Source organism: Opisthorchis viverrini (assembly GCF_000715545.1).
Source record: "Opisthorchis viverrini unplaced genomic scaffold opera_v5_230, whole genome shotgun sequence".
Classification (NCBI taxonomy): domain Eukaryota; kingdom Metazoa; phylum Platyhelminthes; class Trematoda; order Opisthorchiida; family Opisthorchiidae; genus Opisthorchis; species Opisthorchis viverrini.
This window is the reverse complement of record NW_008751885.1, coordinates 670,422-698,152: the sequence shown is the minus strand read 5'-3', so window position 1 is coordinate 698,152 and position 27,731 is coordinate 670,422. Positions and strand designations below refer to the sequence as shown.

The window sequence follows — 27,731 nt, the reverse complement described above, 5'->3', positions numbered from 1 at the left end:
TGAAGATCAAAATACTTTGGTAACAGACAAAATATCATTTCACTGTACAACTATGAGTACGTAAACGCAGTAGCAGTTGTAGCAGTTGTTACACTACTCACAAATTATAAGCACAAACGAGATTTTCTGAATTATTTTCACGGTGTCATCAGCAGGACAGTGTACTGCACCAACAGCATGCTCGTCGCAAGTTGTCATAGCGGAAAGTTTCCCCGTAAAGAGGCTTAGCTTCGACTGCTCGATATCCATTCAATAATTTCAACGTCTCCGCTCTCTTGCCAAATCCAGTGTAATATCCAGCGCTTTACGTTCGCCCAGGAAACATCATAAACTGTTTTCTGTCTGACAGATGCGGACTTTCGAATCCTTTTGAAATTGAACTTTATTGAGCACCAGTTCAAGGAGGCGAAGAATGTTGGAAAACTGAGAAAGTACCTTCACCAAGTGGTTTGTTCGCAGGTGGGTTTTTTTCAGATGAGCTGTTTGTGATGCTTCACTGGAAAAGGTGTCATCGGTAACGTTAAATATTATTTCACATGAATTGGTTGAAAGTATCAGATAAATGCTTGACGACTAAGCGTTGAGTTTTTGTATTTAGTTCTGTAAGCCTAAAGGTACATTTGTCCGAGAAACCAATAGAATATGGAAGATGGAATATTTTTGTGTGTGACGATAATAGCATGCAGATAACCTCATAGATGTCTAGCATTTCAAAATCTTGAAAATCGCCCATGGTTGACGTTCATGGCTATGTAAAAAGCGGTTTTCTAATCTAAGCAAGCCACCATAAAGCTAGAAAGTCAGCAATCGGAACTCCTCAAGGATGAACTATCTTCGAGGACTAAAACCTAACAATATCCCAACCATCAGCCACTTTTCAAAACAAGTCGTCTCCAAGAGATCATTTTTAGCATACATCATTCCTAATGAATATATATCTGCGATCCTTTCTTTTAGCCTGTTTATTCATTATACATTCATTACACAAATGCGCTTTGTCACAATCTCCCATTTCTGTAAAAAAAACCTCAGATAGAAGAGAAATCCAACTGGTTCAAAGAGTGTAACCTGGAGCGTTACCACGTGCAAAGCGAGCACATAGATGTGGTGATTTTGCTGAACGTCTCATTGTCCGAAACCGGATCTGGCATCCTCAGCGACCTCAGATCACATAACATTAGATCGTTTACGACAAACCGGCATCTAAGTGTCATCTTCGGGCAATGTGCCTCTGCGGTGGATATTGCGGAAGAAGAAATGAGAGGAGGTGTGTTTGCTGTTTGCCTTTCTTTCTCATTTCCTGTCATCTTAGTATGTGTCACGGGGATTTCTGTGACCCAGTAATCTCGTAAGAATGGTTCAAAATGAGGTTTGTTGACGAGCTGACCATGACGAAAAAGTTTATCAGAGACTCTAATGAAAGGATAATCAGTAGGTATCGTGCCACCAGTTATCATTATTTTTAAGCCGAACATTAAAGAAACAATCCGTACCAAAAACCAAATAAATATACGTCTACATATCCCACGACATTGTAAATACTGAGAAATCTCTTTAAGGGAACCAAACTTCTGCTGAGGATGACGAAAATCCTCAGCAAAATGAGGACTGATGTGCAAAAGTACTTTTCCCATTATATCCAAGTCATCACAGTTGAGGTGGACTCAAATTCGTTCGGCAACCTCCCCAACTCTTCAGATACCGATTACTTCTTTCCAAAAGTCAACAAAACTGGCTGGCTAAACATGGTAGGAGAATTTAAATTGTTATCCACTTTACATGACAGTTTATACTTTTAATTAAATGTCCTTAGTGTTTAGTAATGTAAGTTTCACTCATCCAAGCCACAAAAAAGTGCACCTAAACTGCTATACACTGCTATGCATATAAAAGTTAGACCCACTTTCCAACACAATCTTGACCGTACAACCGTTGGTGTAGTTTAATTTTCTATGTCATCCTGGATCATTCACCACCATCAAGTCAGACAACCATAACTATAAATTACGAGGCTTGAATCAGAAACGTTTGTCCAATAGCTCGGGAAGAATTAGGAAATATATAAAGATGCTGGAAGAAGAATGGTACTTTTGCGTCCCTGGTCGTTGATTTAGTCGTAATTATCGCTTCTGCCATGACGTTCCTCAGGGAGTTTATTAGACCAGTCAACACAATTCTGTCACCACGTATGTTAACTCAAACAGAATGTTCGGACTGCAATCTCGCTCTATAATTTTCTAATACTAAGCAGTGAAGCAGTGGAAGTCAACTCTATCCCATTTTAGAAGTGGAAGGGGAGGCAAGTATTTAACCGGAGAAATCTACCTTCCATGGTTCGCCGATCCAGCCCAGAAACAGAAAAAGAATACTGACATCCAGATACCGCGCTGCAGTACGCTCATCAGATAAATCACTGAGTAGTACTATCCCCGCTATGAGAGCAGATAAACGCCACAGATGAATGCAGTTATCTATAAAATTTCAAGCAACATCTAGCGGCCAAGCCTTATTGACAAGTGGATAGTAGGAAAGTCACTTCAATGTTGATTGAGACTGAAGTTGTGTCCGGGAATTAGTTAAAATTCGTAACAAACTTTCCTGAAATAACGTAAGAGGAATGCACTTTAGTCATTACCTTACGAGCAGTGAACAAGTAATTATGATATGTGTTGGGAGATATGAACTCCTAGCAAGCAAGTTCAAACTATTTACGTGTAAGCCAATCACATAGGTTAAGAATGTATACGGATTGGTGGCCAAAGTTTTCTGGTTTTCTTTGGAGACAAACGAAATCCTGATGGGTTTTGGTGTCAATAGAATGTACACAAACTTTCATGAGGCGGACGATTTGGAGGTATTAAGCAGCTTTTACTGACAGAAACGACTCAGATATTGGTAAATGATAATCTGAGGGTGTAAAAATATGTATTAACCTTGATCATTTGGAGTTTGACTGAGTCGTATGCTGTTGAGAGTAGGGTCTAGCAATCAGAACTTCAGTATCTGTTGGTAGTGTGGGGAGATTCGGCTTTTTTATGAAGGTTTCTTTTTGCAAGTGAAATCAGTCTACGCTAGAAAGCCGAGAAGCAACGTCCAGCTATTTCATCCTTATTGAGAACCATCAGCAGTGCGCATCTCACAAACCTCCGGAGAGTCTCGAACCAGCGACCTCTTAGCTAGTAGTTTGAACACTTAGGCGTTCGGCCACGATTGGCTGATGAGCGGTGTGATTGCTCGCACTTAGACAGTAAGACACGCAATTTCCAATAAGTATGAAACAGCTGTACAGTGATTCTCGAATTTTCAGCATATATCGACTTCACTTGCAGGAAGAAATCTCCACAAAAACTCAAATCTCCCCACTCTACCAGCAATTTATAAGTAGCTCAGTGGAAGAATAAACTTCACCCGATGAGTGAAAATTCCGTCCGAGAAATCGTGGCTCAAGGAGCCGGTCAACACTTGTTACCGCGTGATGTGGATCACGTGATTGAAGGACGAGCGGCGCTATATCCTGTCTAAGGGCGAGTTGATCACACTGCTGATCAGCCGCTCGTGGCCGAATGGTTAGGTGTTCAAACTACTAGCCAGGAGGTCGCGGGTTCGAGACTCTCCGGAGTTTCGTGAGATGCGCACTGCTGATAGTTCCCAATAAGAATGAAACGGCTGTACAGTGCTTATCGGCTTTTCAGTATAGATTGCCTTTACTTACAGGGTGAAAATTCAGTGTCTCTTGTTTACATAGAGAACTTCAAACAAAAGGATGTGGTTGCCCTTCTGTCGATAGGAGGCTCGGAGTCTGTTGTTAACAAGCGTCAAAAGTTTAAAAATATTTGCGATTGTCATTGTACTTTATATTTCCTGGATTTCACGTCAAGGGCGTTTAAATTCCTGGAGTGTGTGATACTTAGAATGAGATTTGGAACATATCACACTCTAGGCATTGCAAACTCGTGAATATAGGACTTGCAACATGCAGCCAAAAGCAGGGGGAAACAACTCGTTGTTGGAGCTCGATTAGTTGTCTGCTTGGACTTTCTGGTTAAAACATAAATAAGTTTCTCCTTTGAATAGACGAAATAGTAATCAGCCAATTCGTTGCGAATTTTGAGTTGTATTCGAAAACAAATACCGAAATATCATTAGATATATCACAGTTCAGTCATTACGATCAAGTCTTCCGAAACGTCTGCCGAATTCACAAGATATCCAGTCTCTCTGTTTGTCTTAGAACTATCCACACTGCCGTGAATGTACTGATCTCAAAATTGGTGTTTTCTATAACAACATTAATTTCCATGACTCTACAAATCCACTGACGGGGAATGTATACACCGTTCCAACTAAGATTCAAGTGTTGCTACTGCGTGCGACCAACACCCTTCGAAAAAAATAGCGACCTCTTAGCTAGTAGTTTGAACACTTAGGCGTTCGGCCACGATTGGCTGATGAGCGGTGTGATTGCTCGCACTTAGACAGTAAGACACGCAATTTCCAATAAGTATGAAACAGCTGTACAGTGATTCTCGAATTTTCAGCATATATCGACTTCACTTGCAGGAAGAAATCTCCACAAAAACTCAAATCTCCCCACTCTACCAGCAATTTATAAGTAGCTCAGTGGAAGAATAAACTTCACCCGATGAGTGAAAATTCCGTCCGAGAAATCGTGGCTCAAGGAGCCGGTCAACACTTGTTACCGCGTGATGTGGATCACGTGATTGAAGGACGAGCGGCGCTATATCCTGTCTAAGGGCGAGTTGATCACACTGCTGATCAGCCGCTCGTGGCCGAATGGTTAGGTGTTCAAACTACTAGCCAGGAGGTCGCGGGTTCGAGACTCTCCGGAGTTTCGTGAGATGCGCACTGCTGATAGTTCCCAATAAGAATGAAACGGCTGTACAGTGCTTATCGGCTTTTCAGTATAGATTACCTTTACTTACAGGGTGAAAATTCAGTGTCTCTTGTTTACATAGAGAACTTCAAACAAAAGGATGTGGTTGCCCTTCTGTCGATAGGAGGCTCGGAGTCTGTTGTTAACAAGCGTCAAAAGTTTAAAAATATTTGCGATTGTCATTGTACTTTATATTTCCTGGATTTCACGTCAAGGGCGTTTAAATTCCTGGAGTGTGTGATACTTAGAATGAGATTTGGAACATATCACACTCTAGGCATTGCAAACTCGTGAATATAGGACTTGCAACATGCAGCCAAAAGCAGGGGGAAACAACTCGTTGTTGGAGCTCGATTAGTTGTCTGCTTGGACTTTCTGGTTAAAACATAAATAAGTTTCTCCTTTGAATAGACGAAATAGTAATCAGCCAATTCGTTGCGAATTTTGAGTTGTATTCGAAAACAAATACCGAAATATCATTAGATATATCACAGTTCAGTCATTACGATCAAGTCTTCCGAAACGTCTGCCGAATTCACAAGATATCCAGTCTCTCTGTTTGTCTTAGAACTATCCACACTGCCGTGAATGTACTGATCTCAAAATTGGTGTTTTCTATAACAACATTAATTTCCATGACTCTACAAATCCACTGACGGGGAATGTATACACCGTTCCAACTAAGATTCAAGTGTTGCTACTGCGTGCGACCAACACCCTTCGAAAAAAATGGTAGTCGTTTTGGATCAATACTTGTCACGGGGACAATTCACCAGCTTGGTCTCATTTAGCAGTTTCACAGCAGATCAAGCTGCTGTTCAATCATTATCGAGAAAAAATAATTATTAAGGCAAAGTAAAGAAAGGGAGAGATGACCAGATGCTTTTAAACAGGATTCAAAAACCTATGCGTCAGTTTTTTAAAGAAACGCCCAGTGTAAAAAAATACCCTTTGTACTTCATAAAGTTAGATCTTTATTTTGTAACACTGGTGTCGGCGTTTTTTGCCTACTTTGTGCAGCACCGCGGCATGTTGTCAGCAATTCTGAGGGGCACTTCGAAATACAAACAAGTGAGTTGAATTAAGCATTCCTCTAACTGCCTATGTGCGCGTTCACCATAATAAAGACTTCATAGGGAATAAAGCGTTCTTCAAATTAGGAAAGCTCTATTTGTACTGCTCGAGTTCCAAGCACCTGAGTCCAGTGGTTAGATTTTTTGTACATTCACCTTGGGGTGTGTTGTTATAAAATATATGTGAAACATGCTATGGTATTTGAATAGACTTTATCGTAAGTCATTTTGACAATATATTTATTTGCTAAACAGCTGTGTGACTCCAGCATGCGAGGACTCACTAGCGTAGGGTTTAAAAGCAAACTAAACAATTGGTTTGCGGTTTCCAAAAGGCTTTTGATTTCCCATTAAAGGCTGAAACAGTCCCATCTATTCTATCTCGTTGTTGGCTAGAAATATTGGGTTTGATTCAGAATACTCTATAAATTTGAACTGCTTGGTCTATCTCGCGTCTGATTTGCCACCCAGTGAGGTAGTCACTTACGTTGTTAGAGCCGGTCTATGGGCCGATTTCTACATACGTTAACAATGCGGGTATCAGTCACGGAAAATACGAGTGGCATATTCACTACGCATCAAATGTAAAGTCATCTCGCCTGAAGGCAGTAACACCGATATTTAAGTTGGGCACACATTGAATCCACAAGCACTTGTTTGGCTGGATAAAATAGTGGATGGTTGTCTACTTCTTCTCAAGTTCCGTATACAAGAGCCAAACCGTAGTTTTAAAGTCGGATACTTAACATGAATGACCTTCCATGATTTTCACGTCCACGACAATGATCTTATGCATTTGCATTGGGTTGGTATTTGCAGCTGGACCGGAAGACACTTATGAATTTTTATAGAGGAATACAGAGAGGCCATACGTACTGGCTCAAGAGAAGATATCTGGCTTCGAGCACACCTAATCAAAGTACCAAATCGTTAACCCGAAATGTACTTCATGCTCGGCAGTTCTTTTTGCACTCACAAATGTTGATTGATCTTGTCATGTCTATCCATGTATGTGCTATCCCACCTTTTCGGTAGAGAAGCACTCTGAGTTTCATTGGTAGTGGTTCATATCTTCGATCTAGTTGCTCTCAGTATCCTTCGCGCAAGATGAAAAACGGTCTCAGAATATGATACGTTATCGAATTATTACACTTCATTAAAAACGCCGGCCAAAATCTAACCAGAAAAATCGCGTCGCATTTTTTAGACACCTCGTGGAGTCGAGTTAGCTAACAGTCTTCTAAATTATACCTCATACGCAAGGTGACTGAGAAAGGATGGTCTCAGAAGGAAACCAGTAAGCGCAAAAGGACCATAATAGCAGCGGGGCAAACTTGTGGTAAGCGTTCGGAAAAGTAAAGGTTTGGCTTTGGCTAAGGCCACACACTCATGGGTGCAAATCAGTGTTAGTAAAACAAATGAAGTTTCTGTATCAATTCTGCGACCAAAAGAGTTCCAAATAACCACGATTTCAAACAAAGAACATCGAGTTTATCCGCTGAAAGAAATCTCGATGGAAACACCCAATTTTCTCAGGTGATTAGGGAGTGGAATGATTCGCAAGTTCACTAGACCTTCCATCTGAAAATTCTCTACGTAAGAAGTCAGTCAGCAAGCAATCGCGTGTTGCTAATTGTTTTACTGAACGACTATTGGTACCATGTTTTCTTCTGAAAACGAGTTAATCGTACTGTTGGTTAGTCACTGGTAGCCGAATGTCAGTGTATTCAGACAACAATCAGTAGTTAGCAGGGTCAACCTACTCTTCCTCAAGAGGACCGCAGGATGCGAACTGCTGGCAACCTCAGCAGGACTATTACGACTTCATAGAAGTCTTTCGATGTTCCACTCGCACTGCCTTTATTTATAGTACCAAACCAAAATCTCTATATCTGCTTGCACTAGAAGCAACCGAAAATTCTGCCCAATTTGGATTTTGGCCTTTTGCCATCGGATTTTGCTTTGCTACTGAAGTTAATCTAGGTTAAGAAGGTGAAGAAACCGTCATAATTTTTCATCACATATAAAGGTGATCTATAGTGATCTTTCCACGAGCAACTAGAGGCCTGTCATTCGATACTGGCTGGGACCGCCGTCAATGGCGTGCTTGAAATATGCGCATGCATCACTCCGTTTAATTTAAATACCGTCTATCACTAGTCCTCACTCACCCGTCACTGAATGAGACGGAGTTAAGCTGCCGATCAGCATGTCGCAGGTTCGAACCTGCCTCGAGATGCATGAAACGTGCACTGCTTATGATCCAGACAATGAAGAAAAGATTGAACAACGCAACTCATCTTCTCAATACTAATGAATTTTAACTGTGCGACAAAAGCTGCATTTCAGAATGAAATTTTCATGTACAGACCGTTTGAATCGCCGCCACAGGAAGTTGACGCGTCGAACTCTGCTTCATCAGCAGAAATTCAACCGTTCTTCCCAACACTCTTACAGGGCCACAAATGTTTACCGTTGCAATGCCAATCCTGGGACAAAGTGCGAATCTCAGGAATTTCGCCAGCTATAAAAGCCCTTGGGAGGCAATGATGTTCCAAGAGGTAGGTGTGATTTTTCGAAGACACTCCATTTCATTTACCGACACGCTCTGCGGAGATGCTATAGGCAGAGGCACTGTTAGAGTACAGTTTTTGTCATAAGTGCATTTTCTGTTATTACGAGGGCAACGTGTTACCATCGCAAAAACAAACGTGCTTCAGCAATTAAATCTTGAGCTTCATTAGCGGACAGGTGTTCAAAAGCTCATTTGGTTGTCAAATTGAGTTTCTTTAACAATTTTGCGCCCCTAGTTTTAGTGGCCCGAGGGATAAGTTCATAGTTGTCTTTTAGATCAACCGATTTTAATGATGCACAGTGGCCCTCAAAGTTGTTACCAGGCCCTGTCCTGATAATTTTTACGGATATTGGTTTCCAAAACAAAAGGAAAAAACGGTTACGACCTCTATCCTAACTCGGCCTTACGGTTACGACTCTATCCTAACTCGGCCTTAATAGGATGCCTTAAAGGATCTCAGGTGACCCAATTTTAGCGCTACTATCCGTTGAAAACAGAAACGTCCTGTATCATCTTTCCAGTGCTGCCTGGCCACACCACCTTTAGTTGCATTCTTAAACACATCGATGTCGCTGTTTTACACACCCTCTTCGGTCATTTAGAAGTGGTGTTGGTCTAGGTTGACTGCCCACCATCGTGTTGGCTTTTTCTTGCTCCATCGTCTCAACCTACCCCTTAAAATAGTTCACTCGTGACCGTCATGAGGAGAGCAGGTTATATGAGAATACTTCTGAGATGTCTTCATCTGAGAGACCATTTGCTGGTGCACTGTACGGTAATCAGCAAAATCGTAAACTGCAGTTGGGATTTCTTTGGAAAACAAAATGGAATCGAAGAAAAAGTGGTTAGCAGATCATGAACTCATAACTTCAGTAACAATGAAAAGTACACACCCGAGAATATACTCGAATCACCGAACTCCTGCGTACCGATAGTTGTAGATAACACTTTCTAGAAATTTGAAATTGACCCGTATTTTTGGGTCATAGTTGCTTTGTAGAGATTGCGTTGTCCAAGTTTTCACACTCCTTCAGTGGCTAAAAAATGCCATACGTATAAGCAACCCACAATTCTATTATTCTTGGATTTTCAAAGCGCATTCGATTCGGTGGATCGGTCTGTTCTCCTTGACAAGCTTGCTCACCGAGGAACGCCCCGAAAAGTTCGTGAACATAATAAGGCCTTTCTATTTTCACACTTCCGGACTTGTGAATTTAAATCTCAACTGGTGTGTTGTCATTGTATGGCTGTGAGATTTGGCCTGTTCAAGCAGCGGAACGACAATAAAGTCAGCAGATATTAAGTATACAGAGAATGTGGTAAATCCAGAAAGGAGAAGTTTAGCTATACAAAGCGTGGACGTTCTGTAGAAGTCAATCATATAGTTCACTAGTGACATCAGCTGTTTGACTGTTTACCTGTGTGTATGTCCGTCTGGGTGCCCATCTATCTATCTATCTATCTATCTATCTATCTATCTAGCTATCTATTTATGTGCGGCTAGCTCCCGTTTGGAGTGATCAAATGCTAAAATGAAACTTGGTGCCCAAACGAATTAACATCTGCTGATGATGCACGCACTTTGATTTAGTTTTATGCATGAATGTTGAGTGAATTTGCTGTCCTCTAAATCGTTCACTGTGGCTTAGCAAAGAAATGACAGTCCGCAGATTACAGACAGGACTTATCGCCTCGCTTGAATGCTGACGTCAAATTTTCTCTTGAGGTAACCTGAAGTCAAAATTTGCTTTAGCTTGCATCGCAACAGTGCTAGAAAATCGTTGCCGCAGTTACCTGGTGTCGGAGAAACTGGATGATGGAGCTTTACGCTTAAAAATACAAACGTTTACACAACAGGCGAAGCAGAAAACTCAAAAGGAGCCGTAGGAATCGTTGAGTTATGATGTAAGTTATCAAATGGGTTGGAATGTCAACAACTTCTGTGGAAAATGTTACCTACCGGGAACTCATCCTGATATCTCAGCTCAGAAACGGATAGCTGACGCACAGTGCGGCTCATCCGCTTACAGCTTCTCGGGTATTGCGGACAAGGGGCCGCATGCTGGTTGTGTGAGGTGTTCCTACGAAGAACCCAACCCTATGTGAATAATGAAAATTGGACCGTTTTCTTACTTATTACATGGCGTAGTATAATAAGAGGTTATAATCCGACATTTTGGCCCCCCGAGCAACCGAGGATTCTTAAAGCCAGTGGTGTTGTGTTCAAATTTTACGCGGTATGTCGCAGACTTAAAATACTCCCGTGTTTTCCTGAGGTGTAAACTGGTGACATTTTTAAGAAAGAGAAAATTTAATTACCTTCATGATTTGACTTTTACCTCCGTCACAAAACATAATCAACGCTGTGTAGCTTACCCCCTAATAATAATGTATAATTCTGGAGGGTGGTGGATTCATTATTCATTAGTGGGAGCGGAATGACAGTGGAAATGGGGGGTTCCAAATAGATACGACCGACACTATTCACAAACTTACTTTCTAATTTTAGTGTGTCAAGAACAAGAAGCTGATTCACCGCCTGAAGCCGGGCGATAAGTTTAACGCTATATTGTTTTACTGACTACAAGGAACAATGTAACGAACGGTCATTTGAGTTATTTACGTTTACAGCTTTCCGACAAACTACGCGACAGAGCCAAAGATCTAACAGTTACAGCAGAGGAATTACTGGAGTTCGATACGCTCTCTGTGGTCCAGGCTTCTATGACCATGGTGTCTACCCTTCCTGCCACTTCATTGGATCACAACGAATACTGGAATTTACCTTTGAAGAGCGTGATTGATTTGATCGGAAATCCTGGTGTGTGTGAAGCAAACTTCAAGTTGCCGATCTATGTTGACCTTGGTGAGCTATGTTCAGTGTTGAACCCTGTGATCTTAGTAATAATCCACCCGGGTGCGCATCGATGTCTCCTAAGATTGCAACAAAAGGTTTGGGCGTCAAACGTTAAGCGCGATGAACGAATCAACAAACACTTGATTAACCGCCTTAAACTAACCTTCTTCGTGATTCTTCGTAGATTCAGGTCAGCGTAAAGTTTAGTCTGACATGCACATGTTGGCCTCGACTGGAGCAAGTGGAGGTCAGTCGCTCTATGGAGGGAACTACTGAAAAGGTTGGTAACTCTCCATATTCATCCGCGAAGAAAAATTAGTCGATGGGTAACTCGTTTTTTCCCCGGATGGCCGATAACCAACAGACCTAATAAGCAGAGCAAATCCACATGTGTGAAAATCCACAACAAAAACTGGACTGATAGGCTCTTTGGAGGCCATTGAAAAGGGGTTTCATTGTTAAAAGATAGGGTGATAAGTAATTTTATTACCAGTACATGGTATTTTGGGAACAGTACTGGAAAGTCGCTACGGTCGATTCCTGAGTTTACTTTATCTCCAGTTCACCAGACTGGCATATTCTCCGAGTCCTTGCCTGAGACTCCATCAAGTTACGTTTGCTGTTGATAGGAGAAAAAACCCGTATGTTACATGCAGAATAAAATTGTTTCCTTGGTGCTCTTCGCACCACTTGCGTAACGGAATCATATCCTAAAAATGAGGTAGTCTAAAACCGGTATAAATCGCCCGTTTATAGCATTTGTGCACGGTTGGCTTTCAATCATTCGATTCAATTTAAAAGTCTGTCTGTGGACCGAGTCGTAACTTTATGGGGACACTACCGCTAAATTTCACCATGTAAACAAAATAACTCAGTTACGTCATTATGTCTTTTGCGTCGCAAAGGACATCTTCCGTGAATGCCAGAATGTTTACCAATGATGAATATGTTTCGGACAATGAAGAGTGAGTGGGAGGAGCCACGTAAAAGAACTTCACTTCAGTTTTAAATTGTCGCTTGTACAAGGAATTTTGCCAAAGTCTTTGGTAAGGATGACTGAAATTTTAGTGGCGACAGAATATGCCACTCTATATCTTATCTTGCAATCGCCAGATGTTACTATTTACATGAAGTACTAACAGAAAACCTGACTAGGCTGCAGGGTGGAATTAGTAACTCGTTGCTGTAGAAACCGAGAAACCAAAACTTCTATTGTCCGGAGTGAGCGTTCATTAGACTGAAAAATGTGTCACCCTCACAACTACATTTCAAGTCTGCTTAGTTTTTTCACAGAAATATTGTTCACTAAAACGCACTACATGAGCTGATTCAGGAGACTCGCGATTTAAGCGACGAACAGAACAGTTCCATCAGACAGGTTGCTAGTCACAAGCACAACCAAAGGAAACCCGATAACTAGCGAACTTTCATATGTAACCCCATCCTGCTCTTTCGTTGCGATATATCCAAGTGAAAATTTGGTGCAGATTTAGCTATTGGAGAAATGGTCTCAAGTCATGTACAAACAGGGTTTCTAATATCGGAGGAATCGCACCGACAGAAATTCCACCATTCTCTATATGGTGGACCAGGAAACCTAAGTCCATGATGAGGGTGTTTCCACTGTTACCTTGCCCTCTGGGTACCGCACAGCCATTTTGGCACCAAAAATTGCCTCCTGAGATGCTCAGACTGGCTCCAACTCCTCAATGGACTGCACAGAAAATGACCATGTAGCGTACTGACCGTACCACCGAGGAGAAAGTTTGAATTTGCGGGATTTTCGTAGGCCGGAAGGACAATCCACGGATCGTGTGCCATAAAATAGTCAAGCGAAATCTGAAACCACTTGAAAAATAAGGTGGCGCTAACGGATGAGGGTTTTTCCACTGTTACCTTGCCCTCTGGGTACCGCACAGCCATTTTGGCACCAAAAATTGCCTCCTGAGATGCTCAGACTGGCTCCAACTCCTCAATGGACTGCACAGAAAATGACCATGTAGCGTACTGACCGTATCACCGAGGAGAAAGTTTGAATTTGCGGGATTTTCGTAGGCCGGAAGGACAATCCACGGATCGTGTGCCATAAAATAGTCAAGCGAAATCTGAAACCACTTGAAAAATAAGGTGGCGCTAACGAAACTGAATGTTCTGCGCAAACGCAGCTGCATGGTCCCGTTGGTAGCATGGTACTACTTATGGGCCCGCTTGAACAGTGAATTGTTTGGGCACATCAGATGGGTCACAAATAAACATTCATTTACCAACTAAGTTGGAGTCGCCATCAGTTGGGCCAGTTATCAGAGGAAAAATGGAGGAAAAAGTGGACAGCCAATCTAATTTATAAATAATATCAAAATTGAAGTGAAATTACAAGTTTAGGTCGAATGGGTACCTGAATTGGGGTTCTATTCGACTGGTTTCCGGGTAGCGCGAAATTTGGACAGATCGTTCATTCAAGCATTCCACGCATGACTTTCCACAATCGCTTACTGTGTGTGATCAGCCACGTTCACTATACCAATGGAGGCAGCAAACATGGACCCAAGATAGTGTTTCGACAGCAAAATTAGGTAGGCCACCGGGAGTAGATTCAACTCCCCTTTGAATACGAGAACTGAAAGGCATGTGTATTCCGATGGACACTTGTTTATTTCCAAACCTAGCGTCCATTGGATGAATCAAACAGTAAACTCCAGAAATTATTAATTATTAGCAAAGGAAAGGATGCTTTAGGTCTTCATTAATGATACCGCACGAAGACTGAGGGGAACGCAGAAGCATAACGAGTCTTGCGATGGACAGTGATTTCGGTCAAGGTCGCCTAAATATCACAGTAAAAATATGTTGTAGTTGGAACAGATAATTTTTAGTGGAAGCGCCGTTTCCCAAAGTATGTCGATGTTGCTTTGACAAATGTTTATCCGGCAAACCGTTTGAAACGTTTGCGGAATTTCGACCATATTCCTAATAGGGGAGAATATCCGAAGGCCAAAATACTAGGTTCAATACTGTGTTGTTGTGCATTTCTTGAGTCTTGGGGTGAAAGTATAAATCCAAAAGAAACTATGGGGAATTTGCACTCACCGCTCTAATTCCGACATTAAGGGTGGGTGATTCTGGCGAAATATCGTTTCAGCTCGAGCAAATTGTCAACACCGAGTCTTTTTTGGCATTTGGGGTTAGGTTTCGTTAAAGAAAAGATGTCTCGCCTAAACAATATTTTTATTATGCATAGGGAATTCAAATTTAAATCGACAGAAGGACCTCCTCTGACTTTTGATTGCATTTCGAGACATATGATCGTGATCGCAAATAATGACCACTTTTTCCGAATATATTTTAACTCGATAAATAATCCCATCGATTCAAAAGTCATATTCTGCAAGCACTTGTCACGGTCTCATTATTTTCCTTTTCGAAACAAGGAAGGGTATATCCCCGGAATTTCAGATGACTTCTAGCAGGATGTTGAGGCGTTTGATCAGTTTCGCACCTTGGATAACACCAACAACAGTTCATCCATTTCGAATGCCACGTTACTTGTGGGCCTATCAGAGCTGACAGTTGAAGGAATGGTCTGTTATTCTGCAATCCAACCCCACATGACGAGCTTCAAAGAAAGCAAAACGGGCAGTGGGGCCTTTGTGAATCGTGAGCAGTCCACTCAAAATATTCATACAAAAAAGCCACCCTACTGAACTTGTTTGTGACCAACCTTTGAGAGAGATTTGTGTTGCTCATTACAGGGACAAACATCAATATATCACAGACTACTGGAAATGCCGCCACGTCCAGCTTCAGTAACCTGTGTAACTTTGTGCACTAATCAGCTGATCTTAAGCGGCAGGCGGGACTCTTTTTTACCCTACCGGAATTTTGCGTCTCCTACTTATAAAAATCGGGCTGAAACTGTCAGAAAGCTACGAAACACATTTGATTTTTGTTTTCTCTGGTACTCTCGATTATTTTCTGTAAGCTTTAGGCACCACTGAGTTTCATGTCATTGCCCAGTTAGGAATGACGAATGGTTGATAAACACATGTCCTATGCCACGATACGGTAATCATCCCCCACAAAACTTGTTTAGCTTTGATGCTGATCGATAGCTTCCACCTCAGTAACCCAGATGATTTGTATACCGGAGTGATGTCTTCCAGCCGTCAGTAATAAACTGATTTACTTGTCGCCAAATAAGTATTTTCAAAATCAGTCCGACGTACCTTATAGGGATTAGTTCCTATATAGCCATGGGTTTGGAAAACAGCGTACTTTTAGTAACAGTATGTGCACTGTACGATTTTCAAGTGCTTAGACAAAGATAACCTTTTATGTGGGCAACCCATCCGCAGGAGAACGATCGTTTTGGAAGTGTACAGCGCGCTTAAGCTATGATGAAAAACGAGCCGATTAAACCACGAATTTCAGATGATTATCTGATCAGGAGAGTACTCGGAGTATTGTGGCCCAATATTGCAAGCTGAATGAGTTCACCTCAGTTAAGTCGCCCCAATTATTTCTCCCAAACTGTTTTTGTTAAACCTCAAAACTCTAAGAAGAACGGCGCCCCTGGTCAATTTTCCTGGATAGAGCGTTGCCGCTCATCCAGAAGGCGAACTACTCTATAAATCTTATGCCAGCAGTTCTCATGGAACAAAATCACTGTTCAATCGTTTAACCTACATGCATCTCACCAAAAAACGTTGTTCGGTATGCTTGTTCGTTTACCAGTATTTCTTTATTGTTTTGTTATGCAAAGCAAATTGATAATATTCCTTTCGCTATTCCTGCAAAACAGATCAATCCGAATACATCAGTAAGTGATATGTCCACTCTATCAAAATATTACTGGTTCTTCCTACAGTGATCGTGTAACTGCTTGACTGTTATATTTTTGACAGATTACTAGAAAAACCAAAGCGATAACACAGGTTTGTATGAATGTATAAGGAAACCGCGTATACTTTTGGACGAATCTGGCCATATAAAATATATGAACTAAAATCGAACAATGCTTATTAGCTTTTTTTCAACAGAATCCTAACAGAAACCTGACGAAATGATCCCCTTATCCTTAAGCCAATGCAAAAAGGACGCGTGACGCCTCGAAAACTGGCAGTAGTATATACCGTGCAAAGTGGTAGTTAATTAAAAAGTCTACAAGATTGATGTTGGACTGAATGATGTCGTTTCGTTCTTTGCGTGCATCCTTCGGGGGGTAGGACTAAAACCGTACCAAAAGTGGTCGGTAAAAGTCCAGGTTGCAAAGTCAAACTAGGTAAAGATTTTGGAGCGTTGGCATCAGAATTTGCACGGACTCAGTCGCCTACATTACACTACGGTCCGCTTGCTTGTTGCCTGATCCGCATTACATATGTAATTTTTCTTCAGACGAATGGGTTTTCCCCTAATCGTTTGTGGTGGCATATGGCAAAATACTTCTAAACATTTTAAATTCTCATAAACACCTGAGCTGCTTATCACCACACAGTACCAGGATAAAGAATAGCGATCACTTCATGATCAGAATGTCTGGTATCACATCCAGTTCTTCTATACGGGGTGGAAATGCCTTTGAGGTTATGGCAAGCTTGATTAAATTGCTTTGAGACAGTGTGGCGAGGGAATCTCATGTTCATGTCAGAACGTCTGACAAGTTACTGTACATGAGCGTTTTAAAGTCAATAGATTGGTGGGTGGGATAGACCACGTGATCCGGTTCATTTTGCGAGGTCCACGAGATTGTTTAAAGATTCAGCACTTCTCTCGGAGATACCCCACCATCATGACCTCTCAAGATGATGCTCCTCCTGGAGACTCCTTCATTGGCACGTGCTTGGACTCATATCTATGACATCTTTTTAGCAGTTAGACTAGAAAAAAAACTTCACGTAGCCGTTCTACTTATTCACCAGAAATTAGGCTACAGTACGCGAGCACAAGCAACTTTGTCATATAGATTTGATATTAATTATGGTTGAGCCTTCATAAGGCACTATGGGCCATTCAAGGGGGAAAAGTGAAGAACGAAAAGCACTTTTTCTGATAAGCTGCGTTTCGCAGTAAAGGTTGCTATTCTCTGTCTAATTCTGCTGGATATTTTTCCTCAAAGCCTGTCACACAGGCCAACCGAGGGGATCCAAAAACTTTTCCGTAGAACTATGCACTTTATGGATACAGTCAACCGGTGGAGTTTTGATTTTAATGCACCGTAGGCCCAAATAAAGGTATGTAGTTTGGGGATACCTTGTGTGGTTTTGATTGAGATGGCGTCCTAATGATACTTTACCATAAAACAACACTTCTACAGTTGAGTTCAGATTTGTGACTATGAAAATATGCGCGGACTACAGTACCAACTTGATACTGAGTTATTACTCCTATTTGCATAGCGTAGGACGTAATTCCCATGAGCAAAGTTAAATCTACTGACAGAACTTAGACAACTGGATAGCTGAAAACAATTTCTCTTTGCTCTTAGCTCTCTTGTGCTAAGCAGCTGAAGCTTTAAGTGTAGGATAGGTAGGTGTTTCCAGACTAGAATGAGCAATCCGGTCTCTCGTTAGGAGTGCCTCTCGCCTTTGGAGTTAGACTTCCCCTCAAAGTGGTAATAAGTTTCGAATGGGGCGATTTCGTGCAAGTATTGGACAGTTATTCTCTTCAAGGACAATTCCCCTGGGCCAGTACCATATGTTACTGGTGGTTTATTCAGGCGTCAGAAAGCTATCAAATACAACTATTATGAACTATCATACTATTTGGATGATGAATCGGTGATAATCAAACCGGACCCGGGTAATTTCTTTGGCGGTACACTCTACTTGTGAAGTTGCTGAAAATTCTTTGACAGCAGACGACCAGTGCTGCTCTTTTTGGGGCTCATCAGGCACGCGTCGTTCCCAAGAATCCTTCAGGCTTATGTTATACTTAGGCCAAAATCGTATGCACTGTGCGAAGTACACTCATTTTAGCAGTAATTTGGTCTTCTCGGGGAACTTAACTGAAACCAGACGAATCTCTCCTACATGCTATTCTTCAACTCAATTTGATAGGAAAGGCACCTACATGCTGCAGTTTGTATAATACTCGAGATATTGCCATCTGTTTTCTCAACGAAACCTATTGCTTTTAAGGATTTGTTTCCAAAGCCAGTTGAAAAAGGACATCTCAGATCGATGATCCAGCTGGATACAGTTGGGGCTGCCGTCGTGTCTGTATTAGTTCGTGAGTGAGTGCATTTTCACAGAAAGTGTTCATCGACAGTCACGTGGCAAGTCATTCTTAATCCACCGGATCAGCCCAAAGATAACTCTGCCTACTGGAATTCAATGGAAACTAAAATTACATCATCCGATCAATTCTAAAGTTCACGGAAATCATTCAGTATTTCATGACTGCTTTTGCTCAGTTAGAACATACTCTAATTATTTACATCAGCTGTGGCGACCAAGTGTACCCTATTCCAGGTTGGTTTAGTTTACAAAGCACGGAACAACCAGCAGTCCAATTATCTATCAAGATGCTTGTGAAATGAATGGGATAGAAGCGAGTAGGATTTCCTAACTAGTTAGAAACTTTAACCAAAATATCTTTTAGTCCTTAGTACCCGAGGCAGTTTGATGGAAGCCTTGAAACCTGAGTTGAGCAAAACAGATAGCTAGTTCGATCCTTACTGAAGGGATCGAGATAGGCGTGACCCAATAATAAAGAGACCCTATTGGGAAAGTTCGTTTATCCCGATTTTCTTCGTTTCCGTCGAACTGAAAGCATTTTCTTACTCAGTAATTACCTTGTGTGTCACCTATTCAATAGGGTTATGATCGACTTCAGCCACACGCCCAACAACTCTTTTTTTGTTTTGTGTTGAACGTCGGTATAAACCTGGTGCAAGGTCTGGAACATTTTGGGACATTCAGTGTCCTTTATCGGTTACTCCCAGTTGTTGTTGCTACTACATATTTTTTCAGTAAATTGTGCAGATCTTTCTGGAAATCACTGCATACTTTCATGATTTGTGACTTTGTCTGTCCACTAAAAAATTGCCTGATTCTGTCACAGATGAGTCCTGACTTCATGTTCACAGAACTGGTATTCCCATTCGTAGATTGGTTAGTCTAAAAATAGAACCTTTGAGGGGAAACAAGTGAGCGTTTATGAAGCAATATGACTCGCTGTTAGTTCAGATCAGTTTTTTTCGACCCAGTAACAGACAGATAGAAGGAAGGTACGGCTGGTGGAAATAAACCTCGTTTCTTCACAGTGGCTTAACCACTTGGTAAGTGTTCGCCAGCAAATGGTAACGGAGCCACAAACGATCTTTGTGGCTGTATATATCGCGAATTCCTTGTTGCACTGTAATACCGAATCTACATAGTCTGGACCGAAATTTTAGTACTACCGAACATCATGCTCCTTTATTCGGGATTTTGTAGCTAGCAATGGGTTTTATGTGCACTCGGGTTGGATGAAGGAAGCTAGTTAGGAAAAAACTTCACAGTGACCTTTGGCTTCTGACATCGTGATTGTTTGCTGCTAAGGCAACAAAGGCAGTCTTTCAGCAGAGACCTGGTGGATTTTCACTCAATAGGACATTTTTCATCCTAGAAATTTGCTCATGACTGTGTTAAAATCAGCATATTTTATCAAATTTATGGACGTCCTCCACAAGTCCCGTACTGTGTACAGTGTATAAGAGGTTCCTGTAGCAACAAAGGACTTCACGCCTACTCAGTTCCAATCTTCAGTATTCCAACTACTGCGGGTGTAACAGTGGATACTACTGATGGGGCATGGGAGTAGTATGCCTTCTCCTAAATCCGCTTCGCGTTTCTTGAAAAGTGAGATCTATTACGGAATCAGTGGAGCCGCTTTGTAGCATTCGCTTGCATTTGAGCAGAAGTCTATGAATATTCATGAAAGTTCAGGTTGACGCGTTCAAAGAGAAAATGGGTATTCCGATTTTGTAAACAAGATGCATATGAGAATTTTGCTTCTCTGTCCGTAACTGTTCAGTTGTTGTTTTTAATAAGCAGCGAAGGCCTTCTTTCTTTCACGGACAGTTGGCCTAGTCTAATTTTGTTTTGCTGGAATGATGGAACCTCTTCAGACGAAAACAACGACCATTCCATACAACAATCAATGGCACAGTTTGACAACTTCACTTTCGTTTCAGTCATAATTTCTCACTTTTATTGAATTTTTTTTCAAATTCGTGTCCACCGTATGTTCTGCATTCTGGCAAACTTCCGTTGACCTATTCCCAAAGAGTGCCAGCTTTTTCTCGGTCCCTTCATGACAGAGGGGATTCCGTGCGTCCCTCGTTTGCTCAAACGGTTTTAGGAACACAGCTAGAATAGTACACCTCCCTCATAACTCCAAAATATTTCTGACAAAAGAGCACATGATTTTTCTGTTTGTTTTGTTAAATTTCACACAGCTTTCGAATTGGGAATTCTGGCCCCGGCTGGTTACTGGTCAGGTAGTCAAACGGAAAGACCAAATTTTCTCTGCGATGCAGTAGGTTTACATTTCACTCGCCAAAATTATGCAACTGATTTTGTTTTTTTCTTGTTTTTTCCTCTCGTCACTTGTCTCATACGAGCGCATTTTGTGAATACCAGTGCGATTTCAAAATTTGTAATCGTGTCATGATTACAATTTACCAGAAAACGCTACTCCGTGTTGGTGGAATGTCTGGGAAGACAGAGAAGTACGCCAGAAGAACAGAGGGAGGTGCATTGGCTCAAATGAGATGACGTTCAATTACCTGCCCCGCCAAAAAAGAAAAGGGAACAGGAGTTTGTCGGTGCATGGCACTCCACAGAATAGACAGCCAGTAATCACACACACACTGATCAAGTCTCTCATTCCAACGAAAAAAGTACATTATGGCGAAATCATGCATCACCTGAAAGCCCAACCAATAGAACTGCAGGATGAAGACTAGTCGCATAGAGTTGAGAAAAATACTAAGACCCGAAAACCATTCAATCAAACCATTGAATGAGAGAAAATCAACCGCTGTAATGCGGCAAAGACGATGCTCAAGCAACCAGTCCCTTACAAATGCCATTTCTAGAGTACCAAACATATTGGCCCAGGAAAGAATCATTGATGGATTTCAGCAACATTTTGACCTACTTAGCGGAAACTAAACACTAGGTAGACGTGAATCCTGTCCTTAGCCTCATATAAAGACCGTAAACGAGTCAGCCGAAACAGTGGAAGCGTATATTTAGGCAACATCTGTCATCAGGATAAGAAAATCTTGCCTTCACGTCCAAAATAATTACAGTACTTTTGATGTGCGGCAAACGACCTGTTCAGCCACCTTCACATATCAAAATTCTAACCTTACCAGCATGACACTGATAGAATAAAGCTGTCCTTATTATTAACTCTTTGGCTCGTTAGGTGACTACCAAGCAAGCCAACAATTAAGATGGAATAACAAAACAGACAATGCTTGCTTGTGACGAGCCAAATTTCCGAGTAATGCAATGCACAAAGCCACGCAATCGTATAATAACACTGCAGGTTTTTTATTTTTGCACAACTGCGCAATTCCCGATCAGGAATTCCATTGATTAACCAGACTTCTTGGAAGTACATCTGGTTGGAAAAGATGGAAAATGAGTTCAGACCACCCGGTATGCAATAATGCTTTATGCCAGTTTGCTGTTAATGTGTCTTTTGAGCTAAGCAAGAGATTTGCCAACATAAAGGAAACTACTCACGAGGTTGCTGAAAACTCTTCGGCAGCCCATGCCCGGTTTTGCCCTTCTTGGGGCTCATCAGGCAGGCGCAGTCCCCGAGTTTCCGTCAACCTTATGATCTACTGGAACCGAAATTGCACTGTTTTTGAGAAATACACTAATTTGCAAATTAATTTGGTTTTCACGAGAGACTCAACTGAATCAGTTGTAGAATATCATAAAAGTGAGATTCAGTTAAATCTCTTGTGAAAACCAAATTGATTTGCAAATCAGTGTATTTCTCGAAGTACTGATTGATTCAACATGTCGTACAGCACATGGAATAGTTCACCATCTTGAGTGGGACCCCCCCGCTCTCAACATCTTTTTCTAAACAATTTAATCGCGCAGTTGCTGATGAGTATAGAGCGCCATTGCAGAAACTTCAGGCCGGTTAAATATGCCTCATTTCCCTCCTAAACAGGTTCACGGAATCCTGGCCGATGTTTGGCTGCGCGCATATTTTCTCATCAGGGAAACATTTGTGTGCTCAGTACTGGAGCGTTACGTCGGCGAGGAGGAACGCCTGCAAGGCATTCTGCGAATCACTATGTTACGATCGACAATAACGGATGAGCTGCAGAGTTACACACCAACCGACTTGGCACTCTTGGGATTGTTTGCTAGACTGAGGCCACAAATGGTTTATACTACGTACATACACACACCCCAGTCAACATACGGTTCGGTGAACGTGTTTACCTTGCAGTTCCTATTTGACCATTGCTTCAACATATAGAGTGACATTTTATCCAGATTGTTTACGTGCTCAAATATTTCTCACTCATATCTTGACGACGGTCCTCTAGTTGTTCGTACACAAGAGCGTATCCGAGTATTTCTGGTCAATTTCGAACTTACAACAAAAGTAATACAGCGGAATTCTCATAGATGCTCCATAGCAAGCGGGAAGAACGGACATGTCTAGAAAGACGGTACTATTCGGTCATGAAATGGTTTGGTAGTGTCAGTATAGAAATACGTTTGTAGAAAAAAATCACTGTTTGACAGAACATTGAAAATGACAACCCCAAATGTGAAGCATATTCAACAAGCAATATCGTCCTAATTTGGAGATCAGGCTACCACATCCAGCAATCCAAAACTCATAGTCTTCCAAGCAGAATCAGGTTTAACTTTTTTTCGACTTGAGGATGCCTAAACGTTAACCCTAATTCATTTATAGCGTGACATGTTTATTTTTGTCGACAGGCGTTTGCGAAACCAAGTCTTTTTGTGATCCAAACCAACCTAGGCGGTTACCAAATTGTTATTCGCTCTACGTCACTTACCCGAAATAGCTCTCAAGAAATAAGGAGTGAGAAAACAAGCTATTAACGAAAATGCATTTTGTTCGCTTTCTTCATTCATCCACATCTGTTTGAGCTTTACTCATTATCCGATGGGGCAAGTCAGCATGACGCATCGAACAGTTGTTTTATCGATCGGAACGTGCATTTGGCATTTAGTACGGTTATTTATTGAACGGTTAACATGATATTCTTTCCAGGGAAGGCACACTTGTGCAAAGAATGATACGAACAAAACGAAGCTTGAGTTTTCTTTCCGAAGTTCTCAAATTTGAACGTCCTCTGAACTTACTGGGCAGTTCACATACACAAATCTGGGAGATACTACCCCGAAACCCCCAATAAGATGTACAAAGCAGGGGTTAAGCTAGCACATTCTCGGTTCTTACAAGTGAGAAAGTACCTAATATTGTCGTCTGATCAGTTCGCTTGTGAATTTGGTGCACAGAATCTGTTGACTGTTTGTGGCAGCACCTGCAAAAACGCAATAAAAATTAAAAGCGCACGTGCCTGTCAGCTAACAATTACTGCTTACACATCACGATTCCTTCCAAGAAACCACAGCTAAACGGCACAAAATGTTTGATGACGTTTGAACATTACGCAGCTCCATCGTAAACCGGTAATTGCTGTGTATGTTTTGAGGAATTTCGGGAGCTTTCATTAGGCTTTCCTCCTGTTTAAGTGATGTGTATCTGTGCCACAAAGCGACGAATCACTGAACAACCGTTTGAAAAGCACTAGTTATGCACATGCCCCCCCTGGGGTTTAGACGGACGCACCTTTAAATCCCATTTGCCATAGTTAATCAGCCAATTGAGGCCAAGGGGTATAGTGTCCAACTGGTGGGCTGCAGGTCTGAGGATCGAATCCTCTTAGAGGTATACTGCCGACAGTTCTTGATAAGGATGCAGTAACTTCAGAACGCCCCACAGTTCTCAGCATAGCTTTAGTTCACGCACAAGGTAAAACTGCAGTCGAACGCGTAACTGGTAATAGCTTTACCTTAAAAAGTAAATAACTTAAGCCTACTGATTGGTGTGGACCCCAGTCGAAGAAAGCAAGACAAATACTGTTTTCCAACAATCTGAAGTTGGCCACATCACTCGGATTGACGATGAACCAACAGCGTTTTGTTCACTAACCTGCCGAGGTTTTCCATCAAGACACTGAATGTCGAGCGTGTCACCTGACGCACTTGCGTTTTACCAGAAACTTCACACCCGAGGACAACCAGTCTGACATGCAAAAGACTAGATGTATGTTGAATCCCGGAATTTCCTCCAGTCCCCTTCAGTAAAATCAATAATTCGTATACACTTTATTACATTGTTCTGTTCAGGTTATATCAGGGACGCAGATGACTCGTCGCGTTTCGGTAAGTCTGGTTGCTTCGGTTACAAGTTTCGGTAGTTATTCAGCTATTTCGCCGAATGAAGCTGCTTGCGCAATTTTTATCAAATAACAGTAGTGGTGTATCTGCTTTGGGAGTTGTCTCAGACCGGAGCCTACCCGTTGGATTCCGAGTGAACGAGCAAATTTATGCCTTTATTCAGGGGTCGAATCAATTTTCGAACGGATGCGATGCAGCCGATTGATCTTTCAGGAAGTAAACTAGTAGTATACTGAATACCAGTTTTCCGGCACAAGGTTGCATTTTTATTGATTGGTTCGCCGAACTTTGCAGTTGTTTTTCATGCGTCGGTGCGCTTGATGTTTGCACGCATTTTAAAAGGCCTGCCAGGGGTACTCACTCATTCTGTCATGACTGACGGGTCGGCCACATTCTCCATGTTGTCTGGTTGGTCAACGATGGAATTTCATTTTTGAAATAGGAGTCTCTCTTGTAACAGAGTATTCCTAGACATGTATTATTAATTGACGGGCCAGCAACTGAATGCTGAATCGAATGAGACCAACCAGCTATGCATCTTTGTTTTGCTGAATTCGGGCTGGTGAAAGTCTGACCTGAATGTTTCATCACAGCAGGCGACCAGGATGGGCAATTAAACCATCGTTTTCGTTCGACCGATACTCTTGGCTCTGAAGTTTTCCAAATGTGGAAGATGAGCTATGTAAGTAGTCAAGAGGCCTGTTTTAGGTAAACTTGTTACAAGCAAGCAGTGTTAGATTCGGCTTAGTACCACTGCGCTGGGGTACAAGCATTAACAGCCCGTACCTCAGCATCCAGAGTTAAGACTTACAATACCCAACTTCTAGGGTATTTAGATAAAGATGTAGGTGAAACTTGCTCTGGATATTCAAGGCTGAAGATGATAGAAAGTCATAAAATTCAGATGTCCAGTTTAAACCAGGCAAAAGCTCAGGTGTTAGAGAATCACCACCCCCGGGAACAGTTTTTTGGCTCTAAGTTTCTGCCTAATGGCAGCAGCTTCATTGTTGTCCCAGTAAGTCGATTGATTATGGTGTTTTATGCATACCGTTGGTCGATATTTCTCAAAGATCTCTGTCATGTCAGACAGAAAAATGACCAATATATTTTGTTGGCTGACATCACAGAATACCTATCCAAATTATGAATATGTCAGAAGATCAAGGACTCAGATGTATTTTTTGCTTGATTATTGGATCGATTAGCTTTGGAGTGTGTTTAAAACAGTTAAAAGAGTACTTCCAGTATGGTTAAGATTGAGCACTGCGTGTTTTACTGTTTCTGACTTATAGTCCTTGGAAGATATCTGATGTCCCGTCAAACAAATAGGTTATTGGAGGATAGCTGTCCCGTGTATTTGTCCTCTGCAATTTGTATTACGATGCAATTTTTAGAAATCACTTTTGGTGTTTTCTCTCTTTTGTTCCGTATGGCTCATTTGAGATTTGTTTGGTCTTGGTTCTTGCTTATCCATATATATTTGGGTTTTAGCAGCTTTATGCCGTCCCGAGCTCACTGGTCGTTTATAAAATTTAGTAGTTTTATTGTCCGATTTTTATCAGATTGGACTGATTGGTTGTCTTATCGAACAAGATTTTCTTCTTTTAGTAAACAGTTCGGTTCAGCTCATTAAAACACATTGAGGCTTTCTTCTGAACCGTCTGATTCAGAAGACGTGTTCATCCTCACGGCTGTTCGATAGACACTGCAAACGTTGAAAGTATGGTTAGGGTTGGAATGATTGACACGGAAATAAAGTTGACTTGAAGGATCCATTGGTTTTTTGTAGATTCAGTAGAATCTGGCGAGATGCTTCCGGATACCAACCCACTAGGATGTCTTTCTTGGGGCTCATCAGGTAGGCTTGATAATAAGCAAATGAATCTGCCGTTAACAACAATCAGGTTTTCAAACGAGTGCGTTCGTCTATCAGTCGGACAAGTTCAAGAAACTTTTGCACTCTCACGCGATTATTGTTTGTAGCACCAGCCTTCCTTTTGAGTATGCCAAATTCAACTTGGCTTGCCTTACTTTTTGGTGTTTGCTGCTTTTGTTTCTTAGTCGTCATTGTCCAAAGGTACATCAATAAACATGGCCCATTCAAAAAGTTGGAGGTCATTCTGCTGTCCTTACCAAGGGACCGCAATGTCTTATTCCGCGACTTTTTCTGTGGACAGGTAAGCATGATATTTCACTAACCAATAAAAATTCCCTCACTCGCCTACGATAATCTACTGCTTGACAAATAGTCTGCTAACAATTTCTTATCCATGCCTCTAAAAAGGCCATTCAAGAGCATCCAAGCTTTCCTTGTAATTCTGGATCTCAGTTACCCACAGCCTCGGTTCCATATCACCCAAAATAATGGAAAGTTTTTCCCCATGGGTACAATAAATCAGTAAATCAGGTAGGTACCGCATGCCACTGAGTAGCCAGTTAACAGTCACTTCGAAAAGTTTCCATTTTGCACAGTATTAGAGGAACCTATATCACGATACTTGACTGGAATCTTTGCATTAGAGAGGCACTTTTGCTGAAATATTCCTAGTTAAAAATGGTGAATGAGAGACATACAAGTGAGAGACAGGATGAAGCGGTATACAGTAGTCCACTAGTTCAGGAGCCGCTGATAGTCATTGTGTAAGGAATCGTGGTCCTGTTTGACTTATCATATCTAGTCAGTTTTCAATGATAGTTGTTCCGTTCACCAAGGTTGACAGTTTTTTTTCAATCGTTTCATCAGTACGTGGTCTCCCAAAATGACATCGTCAGCTCGATTGCTGGTGAATCGTTTGCAATCCAGCTGCCAAGCTCGGCAAACAGACAAACAGAAAAGCACCACCTCTGAGCTGCCTATATTTTGCAATATCTCCAA

The 27,731-nt window shown here is 41.6% G+C and overlaps 1 protein-coding gene across 1 annotated transcript; it reads left to right on the top strand.

The window, feature by feature from the left end:
- Positions 1-351: 351 nt before the first annotated feature.
- Positions 352-11,596, top strand: T265_14632 (hypothetical protein; the record flags this gene model as incomplete). The annotated part of the gene is made up of 4 exons (XM_009174496.1): positions 352-459; positions 1,033-1,267; positions 9,577-9,770; positions 11,174-11,596. Coding segments are annotated over 4 exons (960 nt in total), but the record flags the coding sequence as incomplete, so codon positions are not given.
- Between the last annotated feature and the right edge of the window lie 16,135 nt (positions 11,597-27,731).